This window comes from Heliangelus exortis, chromosome 13, assembly GCF_036169615.1.
Source record: "Heliangelus exortis chromosome 13, bHelExo1.hap1, whole genome shotgun sequence".
Taxonomy (NCBI): domain Eukaryota; kingdom Metazoa; phylum Chordata; class Aves; order Apodiformes; family Trochilidae; genus Heliangelus; species Heliangelus exortis.
Window position 1 is genome coordinate 16,559,293 of NC_092434.1, and position 16,024 is coordinate 16,575,316.

A 16,024-nucleotide genomic window follows, 5' to 3' on the forward strand; every position below is an offset into this window, starting at 1 on the left:
TAAAAAAAAAAAAAAAACGGATTGGATGAGAGAAAAAAAAAAATTGTAACCGTAATCATACGAGTTGGTAAATAAAAAGGCATAAGGAAAAATGATATATATACGTATATATATATATATTTAAACAAAAAAAATTCCACACACACTCGTTGAGTTTGATGGGGGCAGAGCCTTCCCCACCCCCCCCAACGCCCCCGGCACTCCGGGTCCTCTCTGGCCCGGCCGGGGGGCACCCAGGGGGCTTGGGGGGCTCCCAGGAGCCCCCCCCAGGGCACTGGGCTGGGGGGACACAAGCAGAACCCCATCCTACACCCCCCCCCGGGACTCCTGTGTGGGGGGGCTGCTTCTCCCGTGGGTTATCTGGTTGTGGGGTTTTGTTTTTTATTTTATGATTCTGATCGGAATGAATTCTTGTGGGTTGGCTTTGTAAAAAAAAAAAAAACTGGTGATGTTGATTGATGCTGATGCTGCTGATGATGAAATAATATTTTGATTTTCCAGTGTGGGGAAGGCGAGGCTGGCTGCCCCCAGAAACTAAAAGTTTTGTTGGTTTTTTTTGGTTGTTTTTTTAAAAAAAAAGGAGTGGGAAAAATTGCCACCCCCACCCCCCCCTCTCCAGCCACCTCTTGTACCTGGAAACAGCACCCAAACCACTTTTTCCCATTTCTGGCTGTTCTGGGAGGAAGGCTGCAGTGGGAGCATCCTCTGGCCACTCCTTCTCCGTTGGTTCTCTTTTTTTTTTTTTTTTTTTTTTTTTTGGGGGGGGTGGGGGTTAGATTTTTTTTTTTTTTTTTTTTTTTTTAAATTCCTGCCCTGCTTTAGGCCAAAACCCTCACGAGCCGGGAGCCGGCGGGATTTTTCCAACCCCACCCCCACCTCCTGGTTTACCAACTCCCTGCTCCAGGTTCGGATCCAAAAGCACAGCTCGGCCAGGCTGGACAGGCTTCCCCTCACCCCCTCCTGCCAGGAGGCTCAGTTTTCTTTTTTTTTTTTTTTTTTTTTTTTTCCCCCTCGCTTTTTTTTTTTTTGGCGCTTTTTTTTTTTTTTTTTTTTTTGGGTTGTGGTTGTTTTTTTTTTTTTTTGGTTCTTATTAATTTTTAACTCTTCCCAGTGAATGCTTTTATGTGCTGCTTTTTCCCCCTCCCCCCCCTTTAGCCCAGTCCTCTCTCTCTCCCCTCTAGTGAATGGTGTTTTTTTTTTTTTTTTTTTCTCTCATGTGGGGATGTTTGTGCTGCGAAATAAAACAAAAAACAAAGCAAAAAAAAAAAAGAAAAAAATTAAAAAAAAAACGAACATAAAAAAGGAAAGAATGAAAATTATTTAAAGGTTTCAATAAACACACACAAAAAACACAAAAAATAATTTAAAAAAAAAAAAAAATCGAATGTAGTGTTTACATCCAAGCCACTGTTTTCATGACCAATCCCCCCCTTCATCATTTCTACTTTGATTAGTAACCAGAAGTCTTCACACTTTCACTTTTAAGAGTTACCTTTGCTGAAGAAGAGCAGTCACACCTGTTTAAAAGAAAATAAATAAAGAGGAAACAAACAAGCAAACAAACAAAAAAAAAATTTAAAAAAAAATAAAAATAAAAACTATTATATATATATATAAAACGCCAGGTCTTTCTAAGCCTTTCTATTACCAATCAGTGAGGTTTCTGTGATATATTACACACTGCCAATCTCTTTCTCTGACTAATGGAAAAATTCATGTGTAGCTCAATAAAGAGAATGTTTGTCTGTACCCCGGGCTCTCCCCTCCCATGCCTCTGCCTTCTTCTTCTTTCCCTCCCTGCCTCTTTCCTAAGGAAAAAGAAAAAAAAAAAAAATACCCTAAAACCCACATTTTTGAGGGGCATTTGGGGGTGGTGGCACAGGCAGGAGAGGCTAAGCCAAAAACTGGGGGTGAATTTGGGGAGTTGGTCCTGCCTGGGCTTGGGTTGCTCCAGAGCATCAGCAGGAGGGATAATCCTGCCCTGCCAAAGGAGGAAATTTTTGGTATTTCTTTTAAAAATGCACAGGTGGGCATCGGGGTGGGGCCTTCATCTTGTGGCAGCAGCAGAAACCCCAAAACACACAAGGGTTTTCCCCAAGGTGGGTGGTTCTCCAGGACACTTGAGGTTCTGGAGCAGGGTTGGGGTTTTTTTACCACAATTTAGGTTTTTCACACAGGTTTGGTTTTAAATGCAATTTGGTGTGGGTTTTTTTTGTTTTTTTTCCATAATTTGGGGGTCTATTTTTTTGTTGTCGTTTAGTGGGTGCTTTTTTCCCCACAATCTCCTCCATCCCAGGTGCCACAGAGCTGGCACTGAATGGCAGGAGGGACCTTGTGGAATGTCCCTTGGTGCAGCTCCTGGATGGTTTCTCAGTCTTACCTGACCAAGGAGGGGCTGCCAGGGTGGTCACTGTCCCCTCCTGAGCCTCAGGAACCCCCCAGGAGCACCCACAATCCCAGAGAAGGAGTTGTAGGGAAGGAGATCCCAAGGTTCAGGACCCTTTGTGATGTTTTTGTTTTTTTTTTTTAATCCCAGGGCCACCCATCAAACTTTCCCCCAGCTCCCCTACACGTTGGAGTTTAGAAAAAAAATACTCACTGACCCAGCAGCATCTCCTGACCAAGGGTCCTGCTGTTCACAGGGATTCATCAGGAGCTCATTCTTGTCCCTGGGATGGTCCATCAAGCTTCTCCTCAGTTGATCTCCCTTTTTCCAGAGCCAGCCAAGAGGCCACCACTGGTCCATGGTGGCACAAAGCAGCCCCTGGTGGCCTCAGGAAGTCATTCTGCAGGAGTGCCATAGGCAGGGATGCTATCCAGGGCCTGCTCCCGAGGGAGTTAGGGACAGAGCTGCTGGAGAAAGGTCAGGAATCCCTCAAAAAGGAGGAGGTGATGTAACAAAGGCTGCCCAGGGCAGTGTTGGGGTCCCCATCTCTGGAGGTGCTCAAAAACCATGCAGAATGTGACACTGCGGGACACGGCCCAGTGGGCAGGGTGGTGGTGGGTTGGTAGCTGGGCTTCTGTCTCTTCCAACCTTAATGGTTCTGGTTCCGAGCAGGCAGAGGTGGTTTGGGCCGTGCTGCTGCCCCCCTAAAACCCAAGAACCTGGGGCTTTTCAACTCCTTTTTCACGAGGTGGGAAGGAAAGCTCCTCAGGACCCAGCTTTGCCTCCCGGGATGGTGGGCAGGCTGGGGAGGATCTCGCAAGGAGGTGGTGGTGAAAAATCAGTCCTGGTGGCAGACATCCCCTCTGAGAAGCTGAAGCAGGGCCACTGGGCACCATCACGTGCAAAATCTCCCAGAGAAGCAGGAAGGAGAAACTCGAGGAAACCCAGACCCCCAGGAAGGATTTCTGTGCTGTTTTCCCCTCTCCTGCCAGCAGTCGACCAGCTCTGCTGCTTAAAGACCCAAATCCTCTCCAGCACACGCATCCAGCAGCTCCCATCCCTTCCCCTCTGCTGCCAGCGAGTTCAAAACCCCACATCATTCTTACCAGTCCCTCAAGACATCATTTTTTCTTCCATTTTCACATTCACAGCACGACTGGATTCCTCCACTCTGCACCCAAGGCTTGGGAAAAGCTTCCTGAGGGTACTGCTGGGTGGCTCTGTCCCCTTTCACTCCAAGGAAGCAGCAAAGTGCAGGTGCTACATTCACAAAGGGAACACAAGAAGTCACACCAGAGAGATTTGCAAACTATTTCCAACACTGACCAAGGTTTTATTTTTTTTGTTGTTTTAATTTTTTAACAATAAAAACAAAACAGCGGTGCTCTGAGCAAAAAAACCAAAGACCTCAAACAAGAAAATTCTCTTTTTTTACTAAACAGCATTGCAAGGTAAGGCTTCCCAGAGAGTTTTACTGAAATAAATTATTTCCACCTAAACACCGACGCCAACTCCTCTCATGAAACTCACCTCTGAGTGTCCTAAAAACCAACAGTAAAAAAAAGTTACCAACAATTCTAGATAATACTGGGCTCCTTCTAAAGGACGGTGATACTAGAATGCACTCTTCAGAAGTTTAAAAAATAAGTCACTGCCATGTAAAAATCAACTATGCAAGCCAGCATCAGGAGCTCCCAGCAATCTCCTGACTAAAGTTCTTTAGAAAAACGAGAGGTGGGGCTGCAGCCAGCCCAGAGTTCCACTGCCCCAACGCCTCCAGTCTTGCTGAATAAAGTCACGGGGAAGCTGTGGGGTTAAAAAGTGAAATAAAAAGCAAGATCTCGGAGCTCTCTCTGTGCAGTGCCACCCGTGTGGCTCTGGAGTCCAGGACAAGCAGGTTTTCCTGTCACACTGCCTTGGCTTGTGGTAACACTGAGTGGCAGGGGCTTTGCCCTCACCCCGTGGCCCTTCTTTTTCGCTCGCTTTCCCCTCAGTCTCTCACTTGTTTCTGAAGGCAAAGAAAAGCAGCACAACCCTGGGGAGCAAACAGAGCCAGACCTCTGCCAGTGCAGAAGAACCCAGCACCAGTAAACCCAACCAGCTCTTGCTGGGACCCTGCTGCAGTTCATGAACTCGTTTCTTCTCCGCGTTCCGTAGCCAACTTCCAGGGAAACCTCCTGCAGCCAGAACAGGGGCTGAGGAGCAGGCACCTGCCCATCCATGCAGGGTTTGCTGCAGATTCCAAAGCTTTTGCAAGAGCCCTCCCCTAGATCTGGAGCTGAGTGGGCCAGTGCCCTCTGTGCCCTGCACCCACAGCTGCTCGTCCCCAACACGCAGATTTCCCCAGGCTCTGCTGTGCACTCAGCCTGCAGCAGCAACACCCACAGTTCAGAAATTGCCTTTTTGTTCCTGGAAGGGGATCGACATCACATAGAAAATATTACAAAACAAAAAAAACCCCCCCCCCCCAAAAAAAAAGAGGTTAATTTGTCAGCTGTCCAAACATTATTAAGACCACATGCTTTGTACAGCAGAGAGGCAGCCAGCTCACTCAGCAGCACAGCTAGCTGAATTCTGAAGTGACACTTTCCTGCTGGTACAGAAAGCGCAGGGTTGGTTTGGTTTTTTTTTTTTGTATTTTGATTTATTCATTCAACATTGCTCACGAGGAGGAGGAGGAGGAGGAGGAGGAGGAGGAAGGAGGGGCAACGAGTGCTAGGAGTTCTGCTGCATCTGAAGTCTGCGTTCGGCGGCGGCAGCGAGCGTCCTGCGGCGCAGGGTGACGGGGTCAGCAGATGCTCCCTCCAGGGGAGCTGAGGGCTTCTCTGGGGTCAGCTCCTCCTCAGAGGTTTTGTTTAAATAACGTCTGCAAGAGGAAAAAGGAAAAAGGTGGGTGAGCAGAGCCCACCTCATGCTGGCTCTGGAAAATCGAGTCACAAAGGGATGGTGCAAGGCACACGGGAAGTGAGGATGGGGCCGGAGCTCTCTCAACCGTGCCCAAAGATGGGACAAGAGGCAGTGGATATAAACTGGAGCACAGGAGCTTCCACAGAAATATAAGGAAATTTTTCTTACTGTGAGGGTGAGGGAGGCCTGGCCCAGGCTGCCCAGGGGGGTTGTGGAGTCTCCTTCTCTGGAGACACTCAAAACCCCCCTGGAGGTGTCTGTGTGACTGCTGGAGGTGACCCTGCTCTGCCAGGGGGGTTGGACTCAGTGATCTTTCCAGGTCCCTCTCAAACCCCAACTTTCTGTGATTCTGTGAAATGCCTTGGTGAGAGTGCACACCAAGTGTGTACTCAGTAAAAAACACAAACCCTGTATAACCTAGCACAGACTTTGCAGGGTTGGCAGAAGGTGAGGGCTCTACTCTTAACTCAGAGGCTATGGGCAAGTCCCTGAATCTCTGTCCCCACTATTCCACCCCTTGTAAGATGCTGGCAGTGTCCAGTATCAGAAGTCACTCCCTGGTGACAAGGAGGAAGCCTTTAACAGAAGGGGCACCAGGGCTGCAAAGTACACAGTGAGGCAAAAATAAAAGAAAGCAGCTGCCAGAGTTAACACCCCAATGAACTCTTACACACTGTGCCAAAATACAGTAATTTACAGTCCCAGTGCTCTTCAGTGCCAGAAGGGAACCAGTAAATCAGAAAGTCAAAAATACTTAATCTTCCTAAATGGCATTTTTTAAACATCATGGAAAAACTACTCTGGGAGCAAGGCTATTTATGAAAAAAAACCTCATAAAAGGTGTCATTCTCTCAGTTACATGTATGAAGCCATTTCAGTGTGGAAAAAAGAAAACAAAAACCAAAAATAAAGCATAGGCAGGCTGATAACACCAAAGGACACACAACTCAATGTAGTTTTTTCAGACCCTTTCAGTAGTCTGCCTGTGACACAAAGGAAGGGACAACACCTGCTACAAAAAACAAGTTTTCTCTACACCACTAAAGCACTTTTCCTTTTTTTTTTTTCATCAGCAACTGGACACGAGTAAAGTTCATAAACATAACTGGAACACATGTGGAAGAAGCTAAACTCTACCTGCAACACCTCCTGCAAGTTGGGTTAGAAGAAACAGCAGAAGCTGCAGAAATAATCCTCTGATTTCAGAGAGCTTTGCAGTACCCCCTTAGGATGCTGTGAGTGTGGTGGGACCCATGCTGCCACTTCAGAGTTGAGTTTATCAGCAACTCTTCTCTTAACCAGCACTCTGAGCCTGCTGGGGCAGATGTGTTCATTCCTAGTGCTTTTTTTCAGCATCACACCAGGCTCTCAGTGGTCACAATCCATTTGGAACCCATTCTGGGGGACCATAACCAGGTGGCAAGGCTGGGTTTTTAGGCAGGAACCTACTTTCGAGCTTGCTGCAACAAGTCCTCCTTCCGCTGAACCAACATCCTCTGCCTTTCATCAGCTGACTTTGAGAAACGACTTCCCCTGGCCTCAAAATCTTCTTCTTCACCTGGTTCTGCTTCCATTTCACTGAATTCCACCATTTCCACCAGTCTCGAGTTGAGTTCAAGTGGCACTCTCTCAGTCTAGGAGAAAAGGAAAAGAAGTCGTTCAGGTGTCGCAAAATTTTCTAGGAGGGAAATTTTCTAGGAGGGAAATTTTCTAGGAGGGAAATTTTCTAGGAGGGAAATTTTCTAGGAGGGGTTCTTGGTATCAAACCCACAAATAACACTGAAATGTCATCTTCTGGGACACTGGAAGAAACCAGACTCTCACCTGCTGTACCCAATTCCACTGGGCTCCTTTGAAAACCCCAGAACAAAGTGAGCTCAAAACATGTTCAAAGAGCCTCTTTCTGTGAAGCTGTATCTTTTATGCCACGTTTGAAAGCAAGCTCAAAGCCAAACATTAATTACTCATAATTAATGCTCTGTGAACACAGGGCCTTAGAAACAGCTGACTTGATGAGCAATGCAACAGTAAAGAGTTGAAAAAGCAGAAATCAAGGAAAAAACAGCAAAGGTTTTTTGCAGAGGATGTGCTCTTGAGAAGGGAATTTATGAGGCTTGGTTCACCAGAATCACCCATGCACTGGGTGCTGGAGCTGCTGGAGCAAGGCTGGCAACTGTCCTGGGCACAGTGTGTCACTAAAAGAAGCTGGCACCTGGTCACCCCTGGCAGCTGCTGACAATGCTGAAGGGAAAAAGGAGGAATCTGGGAGCTAGCAGCAAATCCTGATCACCTCCTGTCATACACAACCAGAGAAAAACTCTGTGTCCTGGTCTGGGCCAGGATAAAGGGGATTTTCTGTCTTGTCCTTTTGCTTTCAGCTCAGTCTCTTGTAAGCAGCTGCACTGCTGAAATTAACAGCAAGTTTCTCAGGCAGGGGCTGCTCCTGGGACTGATAACTCCATGGTTATAGTTACAGCCAGAGCCTGGTGTGCAGAGCCAGGGACACTGCTCAGCTCTGAGGAACATTTTGCCCTCCAGAAGGAAGAAAGAGGCCCCACCTGCAGCCTCCTTTGGGGAGGAACAGACAAGAGAGATGCCAGAACTGACCAAACAGAGGATTCCATCCCATACACCTCATCCTCAGGATAAAGTTGAGGCATCACAAGGGTCAAACCCCTTCCTGCTTCCCCTTCTTCCCCTCTCCCTGTTTGCTTCAGCATCCTGGGAGGATTCTGTCTGTTCCTCTGCCTGTGCTCCTGATCCATTCCAGCCTGGATCTGTGTGTTCCTGCCTCCAGCTCCCAACTCCTGCTGACCCCAGGATTCCAGCCTGGACTTTCCCAGGGCTGCCCTGCAGCCTCAGTGGGGATGTGAGAGTTATTGGGGGAAAGGGGGAGGAACATGGGATCAATTTTCCTGTATTTTTGTATAGATTTAGTAATTTTTCTTATTTATCACTACTGCTTCATTAAAGCTGTGCAGTTTAGTTTCCAACCCATCAGTCTCTCTCCTTTATTTCATCTTTCTTTATCAGGGAGGGGAGGGGGATTAACAGGGAGCATCTGGCATTTGGTTTAATTGCTGGGCAGTGTTAAACCCTGACACTCTGCAGTGGAAAAGCAAGATGTTCCTGAGCATCAGGAAACAAATGACCTCAATGAGAGGTTTAATGGTTTAGCCATCAGTTGGTATCCCAGGGGATCACTCACCCAAGAAACATGCAGCAGGGAGGTGTGAGCTCCTACCACCTAGTGCTGGGCCCTTGCTAAACCCACCACAGGAGCCACTGACACCAGGGGATCACCACCCACAGCACCAGAGCTGCACCACAGGGTGCAAATGTCCTGGTTTAACCCAGCAGGGCCCTCAGTACCACATAACCACTCTCCCCTGAGAGGGAATCAGGGAGAGAAGCAGAAAGGTAAAGGTAGAGAGACCCTTGGGTTGAGATAAAAACGATTTAGTGACCAAAATATAATGGAATAATAATAGAATACACAAAAAAAGTGCTGCACAGTGCAGCTGCTCAGCAGAAGCAGCTGACTGATGCCCAGCCAGTCCCTGGAGAGTGACTCTAGAGGAGAGAGACCCCAAAAGAGAAAGAGAGAACTTTCAACCAGGAAAGAGAGAGAGAACTTTCCAGGCATCTCTCACCTCTGTGCTGAGCATGACATTGCATGCTATGGAATATTCCAGCAGCCAGTTTGGATCCCTTGCTCTGGCTGTGCTCCCTCCCAGCTCCTCGTGCAGAGCACAACTGGGAAGCCCTTGATTTCTTAGTGACAACTGGAAACATCCCAACATCCTTCCCATAGTAAATCCCATGCTAAATCCAAAGCACAGTCCTATTCTAGCTACTCAGGAGAAATTTTTGCTCCATCCCAGCTGAAACCAGGACAGCAACACCTGGGTTTCAGCAGCTGATGTGCAAAACAAGTTGAGTCATACCAAAGCCCTAGGGATGCAGAGTGATGGCACCTCCCCAGCACGGAGTCTTCAGAGAGCTGAAGCCCAGACAAATGTCACTTCCCATCAGGCAGGGGAACCAAGAGAAGGGACACCAGGGCCCATGCCCAAGCAGCCTTAAACAGAACCACATCTCCTGCTTGTTCCAGCAAAATCCCTGAGGTCCTCTGGTTTGGGGAAGGGCTCCTGGATCACCCGTGGGGATAACACCAGGGGGTAGTGCTGGATTGCCTCAAAGCAATGCCACGTTCAAGAGGAGGAAGAGACAGCCCCACAGAATGATCCCATGGATTTTACCCAGGGCCAGGACAACCTCAGCAGAGCCAGAACCTGACTGCTGCTTCCTATTATCACCCAGGTGAGCACAGACTGATGGGTAAAACAGTGAGAAGGGCACTCATTGTGGTTCATGTCCAGACAAGATAATTTTCTTTTGTCCTCTAAACCATTTGTATTAGAAGATGCAAGCTAGCTCACCAAAGCTTTTTTTTTTTCCCCCTTAACATTACAAAGATACAAAAGTCAATACCCAGAGCTTGTTCTATCTAAATACAGAAACAGTTTTTGGAGACGTTTTAGAAAAAAAAAAACTAATTAAAAAAAAAAATCAAAATTAATTGCAGCAAACGTTATGACAATCCTCAGTATGACAGCAGATCTTAGATGCAGAAATCTGTACATTACAGAAACTATTCCTCCTTCAAGCACCAAGAGAAAAAGAAGTTTGTTGCATGAAAGCCATGTGAGGCCTCAGAGGTGTCTCTAAATAAAGGTAAATTGCCACCAGCAATGACAGTAAACTGGATTCCCCAGGGAAAGGGGAGCAAGAGCTGCACCAGGCAAGCTTCAGCTTCAGCACAGCAGCTTAGGAGTTTGCAGAGTCCTACCCAATCTCCAGCCAGAATTACAAAACCAGAGAAACAAACACACAAAATGAATTTCAGATGTCATCTTTAAATACATTTTAGCACATGGAAAGACAAGCTTGCAGAAAGCAGTTGTTGGTGCTCTGGGATCTGTTCTCACTGGGAGTAACAGCAGTTATAAAAGATGGGAGGGAAGAATAGGATTGGCATGGGGAGTGAGTACACAGAGAATTAGACATGCTGCTGGAAAAATCAGCATTTCAGGGGAGAAAAGTCTGTGCACAGCATCTCACTGAAGTGCATTTAAGACTGTTAGAAGCTGTCCATGTTTAGAGCATCATCTCAGAAACCTTCAACACAATTACACTGTGAGAGTGCTGAGATGTCTCTACACTACCCATACTTTATGTCATCCCTGCCATCCCAAAATCATAAGTTACATCTGGGGAGGGGAGAATCACTCATTTATCATTTGTAGAAAGAGAAGTTTTACTCAAAGAAAAGGGAAAATGCCATCAAAACCTTCAGGTCAACCCAAAAAGTCACCAAAGAGTTGCTAGGGCAGCATTTTCATTCCTGTAGTTCTGCAACTCCTACCCCAGGCTCTTCCCTGTGCCAATCCCCACCACTTCAGCCTCAACTGCACCACCACACCAGATGTGTTTTGCCTGTCTTGCAGCCCTGCTAAAGAGGGAACTCCCACAGTTCCAACAGGCTGGCTATTTAAGTTATTCTCTGCAGAGGCAGAAAGTTGCACCCCTCACAAATTCACTCCCTAAGCCAGTGGAAAGGTTTACAGAGCAGACACCCTCATGGTTTTGCTGTCACAGGGAAAACAGAATCAGAATGAGACTTATTCTCCTCACAGGCTATTTTTGTGCTTTATGCATAAAAGGCCTGCAGTCTCTTGGTCCTATTTGTATCCCACTCCATTCACACCAAAGCTCCCCATGTCTCGTGGTGCTTCCTCCAACAACACAATTCCTATGCCCAGAAGACAAATGCTTCTCATTTTAAGGGAAGTGAAGTGTCTGGAGACTTACAGAATGGGAATGGGAAAAGCACCCTGCTCTTCATGTGCCATAGATCATAGAATCATAGAATCCTAGAATCCTAGGGGTTGGAAGGGACCTGGAAAGATCATCTAGTCCAACCCCCCCTGCCAGAGCAGGGCCCCCTAGAGTACATCCCCTAGGAACGTGTCCAGGGGGGTTTTGAATGTCTCCAGTGAAGGAGACTCCACAACCCCCCTGGGCAGCCTGTTCCAGGGCTCTGTCACCCTTACAGTAAAAAAATTTTTTCTGATATTCAACTTGAACCTCCTATGCTCCAATTTACACCCATTACCCCTTGTCCTATCACTGGTCACCACTGAGAAAAGCCTAACTCCATCTCCCTGACACTCACCCCTTACATATTTGAAAACATTGATGAGGTCACCCCTCAGTCTCCTTTTCTCCAAACTAAAGAGACCCAGCTCCCTCAGCCTTTCCTCATAAGGGAGATGTTCCACTCCCTTCATCATCTCAGTAGCTCTGCGCTGGACTCTTTCAAGCACTTCCCTGTCCTTCTTGAACTGAGGGGCCCAGAACTGGACACAATACTCCAGGTGTGGCCTCACCAATGCAGAATAGAGGGGGAGGAGAACCTCTCTTGACCTACTAACCACCCCCTTTCTAATGCACCCCAGGATGCCATTGGCCTTCTTGGCCACAAGGGCACATTGCTGGCTCATGGGCATCTTCTTGTCTACCAGGAATGGGCATGGACCTGACTGGACATGAACAGAGATCTTTTCCTGTTCTTTGTATCACTTGAGAGCACTTTCCTTCAGGGACAAAAAAGGAAAGCACACAGTTAACTCCTTCCAGGAGCACCATGCTCAAGTCTTACTCCTGTGATGCAGTTGCCTGGCAGGGTTATTTCTGGTGTGAAATGCAAGGAAGGGCTGCCACCAATTTGAGCTGGTATGGAACCCAACCCACTCCTCTGTCCAGGCAGCTTCTAATAGGGTTGGACTTGATGATCTCAGAGGTCCCTTCCAACCCAGCCAATTCTATGATTCTGTGGTGAAGCACCTACTCCAGAAATACATTTTTGCCAACACTGGTGAAGGGACTAGGTAGAAAGTCTTATAAAGAGAGGCTGAGGGAGAACGGGTTGTTTGGGCTGGAGGAGACTTGGGGGGGGGCTTTATCACTCCCTACAACTACCTGAAGGGAGGTTGTAGTCAGGTGGAGGTCAGGCTCTTCTCCCAGAGAGCTACTGAGGAGAGGGCATGGGCTGAAGCTGAACCAGGGGAGGTTTAGGTTGAATATCAGAAAGCAATTCCTCACAGAGAGGGTGATCAGACATTGGAATGGATTGCCCAGGGAAGGGATGGAGTCACTGCCACTGGAAGTGGGTCCAGCTTCTATGGTAGTGTTAGGCCATGGGCTGGACTTGATGATCTCAGAGGTCCTACAACAATTCTATGATTTTATAATAGGGCTTTCTGCCCATTTTTTTAATGCCAAATTACCTGGGTGACAGTTTCAGCATCCTCCTGCTCAGTGCTGTGTCGTTCCAGGGAACTGTTCAGTGCAGGTCTCATGCTCTCTGCACGCTGAAATGCAAACATTGGGGATTTAACACAGCAACAGCAAAACAAACCTGAGCTCCTTGAACACATCCAAGCCCTGCCCTCTGCAACATCACCTCCTAGGTTCAATTTCGAAAGAGGAAAGTTAGAAATAAACAGAATGCACTGTGCTGAAAGAGAATTCTGCTTCCCAACATGCTGACTCCAGATAACAGCACTACTTGATGTGTGCAGAACCAGAATTCAATATTCTTTTTAACAGAAACATTGTCCCCAGACTGCTCTCCTGAAACCTGCCACCACCATTTAAGAACAAGGCATCATTTTGCTGACTACTTTCTTTGCAGAAAACCTTCCTAAGTGCTACAATTCAATTATCTGGCAGCAGAGAAATCAGCTGGAAATGTTCTAAAGGCTCTGCATAAGGGTGACAGAGAACAGCTGCTTTAATTGAGCAAATATTTGTCTCTAGTCTAGCTAGGACATTTTCAGTGCATTCGTGGGACTGACTGAATACACTGCAATTACAGAGATTTACACAAAGAAAAAACACATCCCAAAGGTTTGGGTTTTTTTACTAGAATCTGGCACTATATCATAGTGTTTGAGACTCTATAGGCAAGCACTTCATGCATCCTGCAATCCAACCACAATCAATCAGGGGCAAGCCCCAGGGCATGGGTGACAGCCTCCTACTGCTCTTCATAAGGGGAATACCCTGTGTTAAAAATGCTAAAGCATATCCAAGAACCATCCTAATACATTAAAAGGCCTTCTAAGGGCCACAGAAAGGAACAGAAGCCTAGAGCTCAACCACAAGCCACAGGAAGCCATTCTAATTCAGTCAGTTCTTGCAAGGTGGAGATACAACATACACTAAAACCAATTCAGTGCTTCACATTGCATCTTCCTACAGGTAAAAAAGACCTACAGTGCAGTAAGCAAAGCTGAGCTCACCAGTGCTTCAACTTACCTCATTCCTTCACTCATTATGAAGAGGCTTGGTGAGGAAATCAGTTGTTTCAGGGGATGGTTTGAGCCCTTACCTGTGTGGGGAAAGGTACTTGGATGCGTCCTTCCAGGATGTTGTCAGTGGTGATCTCCACAGAACGAGTCAGCTGCAGATCCTGGAGAACTAAATGATAAGGAACCTGAGGGAACATCTCCTGAATCTGATGGGCCTGGAGAAAACAAGATTTATCCAGTCAGGATCAGCAGGAAAAAAGAGGCAGCTGGCAAGTGGCTCAACAGAAAAGAGATTCTAAAAAAAACAACAGTTCAGAGACTCTCTTTGTATGATAACCCATACAGAGAAAGCAAAACAAGAGCAAGAAAACCCCTGCTAGAATTGATGGGAAGTATTTTCACCCCATTGAAGCCAACAGCAAAACTGGAATTCCTATGGAGACACCACATGGTCCTGAAAATTTGTGTTCCTGAACAGTGCTTGTAGATGCACAAAGGCTTCAGAAGCTTCCCAGCCCTCTTCTTCTGACAGCCTTTTAAATAAAGAGCTGTACAAAATTCACAAGTGACTGAAAGTAACATCAGCACTGGGAAAAAAATATCATTTTTCTTTGCCCTAGACAGGTTCTAAAATGGTATTGGTAAGGACAAATGGATTAAGCTTTAATAACCTCTTCTCTCCAGGCCACCCTGCCTACAGACCAGTTTAATAGGGTCTGAAAGCTCAAGTAAATTAAACTGAGTTGTCAGGAAACTGTTATTATTGAATTTCAAGGTACTTAAATAATATCCAAATTAAAGAGATAAAAGTAAAAGAGCAGACAAATAATATGCTTTTAGAGTCTAACAGCTATACTTCATTAAACATTAAAATCTCTAATTTTCATCTGGTGTTGAAAGTTGAGGGAGAATGGGGGGGTGGAATGAGAACAGCAGTAAGGTTTGGAGTTTGGAGAGCATAGAAATTACTGTGCCCCAGCTGACAGTGAGTTCAAACACAAGCAACCACAATTAAACCCTAACTCTCCAATGTGCCAACTTGTGACCAAAACAACTGATTTAGCATTTCAGCCTCCAGCCTTTTCCCTTGAACTAGTTCCCTAGGTTTTAATTCAATAACACAAAGATAAATTTCTATTGTTTTCTATTTAAAATGTGTAATTCTTCAATAGTTTGCTAGCTGCACCTCTCCATTCCAGCAGGCATTTTAAGTGCAGTGCTTCTAAAAATGCACAATGCTAAGAAATCAGTATTTGTCCTTAACAAAAGTCTATTTTTATCACTGTGTCCAGTAAAAGAAAAGCTAAACTGATCTTAGATGTAGAGTCCCTGCATATTTAACTAGTAAATCATCTGTCAATACCTTACCACTCCCTGTCTCCCAACCCCTACAAAGTGTGCCCTTGTCCTGTTGAGGCTTGCAGTCTTACTGCAAGAGTGAAGGTAAGCACTGAAAAAAGCTGAAGAAGTTGCACTAAGCAAGCTGAGAAAAAATCTGCTATCTACACAGGCATTGCATGTAATTTTTCTCCCTCATTTACCTACTTCCAGATCTGTTCTTTTATGTTTGCACATAGGAACCAACACATAGTCCTAACCTCCCTAAAGTAAAGCTTCTCACACCCAAAACCAGCTGCCACGTAGCACCTAAACACTGGTTTGACTCTATTCCCCCCTGTGTTCTCCATCCACACATCCCACTTCCTCTCTCAGAGTAAAAATCAGAAGGCTGAGGTGCAAACTATTACAGGAGTCTTACCATAGCATTAAGCTGGGAGTTGCTGGCTTGTGCAATACCAAGGATGTTTGTAGTGTGCATCACTTCTACTGAAAAGCTGGGCAGCCAGCTGGCAATCCGAGAGCCTAAGAATAAGAAATCACCAAGAAAGTCAGGTAAGACTTGCAGACAAAGCACTTCTACATGTTATTTAGTCCAAGTCTTCACATTTCCACATGGTACACATGAAGAGTTCTGCAGTGAAATCCATCCCAAAGGTGTCCCAAACATGGAGATGGCTGAAATAAATCAGTAATTGCTGGTACTCTCTTCAAACACACTACCAGTGGCTCAGCAATCTGAGGGCTAGAAGAGAATCAAGACAACAGCACATCCTTGTTTTCCCAGAAATCACAGAATGGTTAAGAGTAAAGGAACTTAAAGATCACCCATCCAGCTCTAAACACCTGTGTGGGCAGGGACACCTCTTTTGTTTTTTGTTTGTTTCCTTGGTTTAACGTTCCCATTACAGAGAAAATTAAAATAATCCAGAGTCAAATCAAGTTCTGGAATACTTGACCAAGTCTACCAATTCTCCTAAAAACAGGCCAGCTTCTAAACTGGCTGAATCTGCTC

At 46.1% G+C, this 16,024-nt stretch overlaps 1 protein-coding gene across 2 annotated transcripts in view; it reads right to left on the bottom strand.

Annotated features, from left to right (window-relative positions):
• Positions 1–3,687: 3,687 nt before the first annotated feature.
• AMFR (autocrine motility factor receptor) overlaps positions 3,688–16,024 on the bottom strand; it is a 31,741-nt gene continuing 19,404 nt past the window's right edge. For both annotated transcript variants that reach the window (XM_071757092.1, XM_071757093.1), the window contains 5 exons: positions 15,431–15,534; positions 13,752–13,886; positions 12,646–12,729; positions 6,743–6,927; positions 3,688–5,252 (listed from right to left, as the gene is read on the bottom strand). In XM_071757092.1, the coding sequence (XP_071613193.1) occupies positions 5,102–5,252; positions 6,743–6,927; positions 12,646–12,729; positions 13,752–13,886; positions 15,431–15,534 (659 nt within the window). In that variant the 3' untranslated portion in view covers positions 3,688–5,101. The remainder of the gene's footprint in view (positions 5,253–6,742; positions 6,928–12,645; positions 12,730–13,751; positions 13,887–15,430; positions 15,535–16,024) is intronic.